The sequence below is a fragment of the Alosa pseudoharengus genome, unplaced genomic scaffold, assembly GCF_046254945.1.
Source record: "Alosa pseudoharengus isolate Yale_2024_CS ecotype anadromous, Long Island Sound unplaced genomic scaffold, YU_APseudo_1.1 YU_APseudo_1.1_scf_6, whole genome shotgun sequence".
Lineage (NCBI taxonomy): Eukaryota > Metazoa > Chordata > Actinopteri > Clupeiformes > Clupeidae > Alosa > Alosa pseudoharengus.
In genome coordinates, this window is record NW_027468848.1 from 9565451 (window position 1) to 9567950 (window position 2500).

General features: G+C 54.9%; 1 protein-coding gene across 2 annotated transcripts in view; it reads right to left on the reverse strand.

The window, feature by feature from the left end:
• The window catches only part of gcn1 (GCN1 activator of EIF2AK4), a 53686-nt gene that overhangs the window by 7216 nt on the left and 43970 nt on the right, over positions 1–2500 (reverse strand). For both annotated transcript variants that reach the window (XM_076271088.1, XM_076271087.1), the window contains exons 47-51: positions 2234–2326; positions 1841–1984; positions 1249–1518; positions 641–754; positions 1–221 (exon numbers count right to left, since the gene is read on the reverse strand). The exon at positions 1–221 is cut by the window's left edge and continues 10 nt beyond it. In XM_076271088.1, coding sequence (XP_076127203.1) covers positions 1–221; positions 641–754; positions 1249–1518; positions 1841–1984; positions 2234–2326 — 842 coding nt within the window. The remainder of the gene's footprint in view (positions 222–640; positions 755–1248; positions 1519–1840; positions 1985–2233; positions 2327–2500) is intronic.

Consider the following 2500-nt stretch of genomic DNA (forward strand, 5'->3'; position numbering starts at 1 on the left):
AGGAGTGTGAGCGTTTCCAGGAGGGCAGTCTTGACGGACGCTGCGAAGCGGTCTCCTAGGATACGGATGAGGGGTCCGGTGATGTTGACGACGGAGGGGCGCAGTGCCTCGGGGGAGGTCAGTTTGATGACGCCGCCCAGCGCTCGGGCCGCCTCCTCCTTCATCTCCGGACTGCCGTTCAGCACGCCCTCCCTCAGCACCGGCAGGATACACGTCACGCCCTGTCACACACACACACACACACACACACGCGCGCACGCACACACACACACGCACACACGCACACACGCACACACGCACACACGCACACACGCGCACACACGCACACACACACGCACACGCACACACAAACACGCACGCGCACACACATACACGCGCACACACGCACGAGCACACACACACACACACGCACGCACACACGAGGAGATAGAGACACTGGGTGAAAAACTCATTAGAGAGAGGGAGAAAGAGAGAGAGAAAGAGGGAGAGTTTGTGTGTTTGGGGCTTGTACTGTGTTTAAAACACTTGGAATGGGACCGAGTTAGAGTACAGTGTATTATCAGCTGAGTACATACTGTAGAAGTGTGTCTTCAGTGTGTGGTTTAGTGTGTGGGTGTGATTGAGTGTGTGGTACGCTTACCTTCTTCGGCAAGCAGAATCCGGGCAGATGTTCACCTTTGACCTCTGCGGACACTGAGCGAATGTCTCTGTGAAGGTCATCTATCAGGGTCAGCTGGGTGCACGCGTCCAGTTTCTATGGCAACACAGGAGAAAAGTTTAGCGTTAGGATTAGGGCTACGGGTGAGGCTTCACTCATAACTTACTGTGTGTGCTTCTCACCTCTCAACTTCATAATCGATAGGGTAGTGTGTGTATGTAGGGGGTGGGTGTGTGTGTATATGTGTTTGTGGATCTCACACAAGTAGCACTGGTATGCCATCAACACAATTGTGAAAGTGTGTATTAACTCTAATCTGAGTGCTGGTGTTGGTGTGTATGTCTCTGTGTGTGTGTGTGTGTGTGTGTGTGTGTGTGTGTCCTCACCTCAGTGATAGGGTTGATGTGTGTCTATGTCTCTGTGTGTGTGTGTGTGTGTGTGTGTGTGTGTGTGTCCTCACCTCAGTGATAGGGTTGATGTGTGTCTATGTCTCTGTGTGTGTGTGTGTGTGTGTGTCCTCACCTCAGTGATAGGGTTGATGTGTGTGTCTATGTCTGTGTGTGTGTGTTTGTGTGTGTGTGTGTCCTCACCTTGGTGATGGCGTTGATGGCGTCCCAGCTCTGGCTGAGCACCTCGGGGTTGGTGTCGTTGAGCAGGTGGATGAGGCCGGAAAGGAGGTTGCGTGTGTGTGCGCTGTGGTCGAGGCGCGTGCGGGCGAAGTAGCCGTTGAGCAGGGTGACCGCCGCCTGGCGGAGACCGGGGTCTGGGCTGCGCGTCGCCTCCAGCAGGTCGTCGATGACGATGCGCTGGCCGACCTCGTCCTCCACCGACAGAATCACCGTCTGGCAGCTAGACAACTCCTACAGGAGGAGAGAGGGATGGAGAGGGAGAAAGGGGGAGAGAGAGAGAGAGAGAGAGGGAGAGGGAGAGAGGGAGAGGGAGAGAGGGAGAGGGAGAAAGAGTGTATTTCAAGAGAGATGGCCACATGAGTATGAGAGTGTGTGTGTGTGTGTGTATGAGTGAGTGAGTGAGTGAGTGTGTGTGTGTGAGTGTGTATGTGTATGTGAGTGTGTGTGTATGAATGAGTGTGTGTGACAGAGTTTGTGTGTGTGTGTGTGTGTGTGTGTGTGTGTGTGTGTGTGTGTGTGTGAGTGTGTGTGTGAGAGTGAGTGTGTGTGTTACCTGTGGAGCCTCGTCGGTGCCCAGCTTGTCCTTGAGCGAGGAGAGCAGTGCGGGCAGAATGACCCCTAGGTGGCGTGTGAGAGCGTCTCCTGCCACGGCCGACAGGAAGGCCAGCACACGCGTGTTCACTGGGGGAGCCGTCAGCTGGGTGGGGAGAGGAGGAGAGTCAGTACACACACACACACAAAAGCAGCCCTCTCATACAACACACACACACACACACACACACAGAAACGCAGCCCTCTGATACAATACAAACACATACAGAAACGCAGCCCTCTCATACAACACACACACACACACTCATACAAGACACACACAAATGAAGAGGTGATGCTCAGCACTCCAGGTAGAGTGTGTGTGGGAGGAAGGTGGGGGGGGGCTGTGTCTTACCTTGGGCACCAGGTAGGGCAGCACTGAGCGACTCTTGACCGCCATCACCTGCCTCAGGCCATCCAGAGCAAACTCGGCCGTCTCCTCGTCGTCCTGCGCAGACCACACATGGACACAACATCAGCACTCTCAGGTAGGACTAACGGCAGAACAGCAGGCTCAAGGGTACAGGTGAGAGGACAGGTATGACAGCACAGGTGAGAGGGCAGGTATGACCGCACAGGTGAGAGGACGGACATGACAGCACAGGTGAGAGGGGCACAGGTT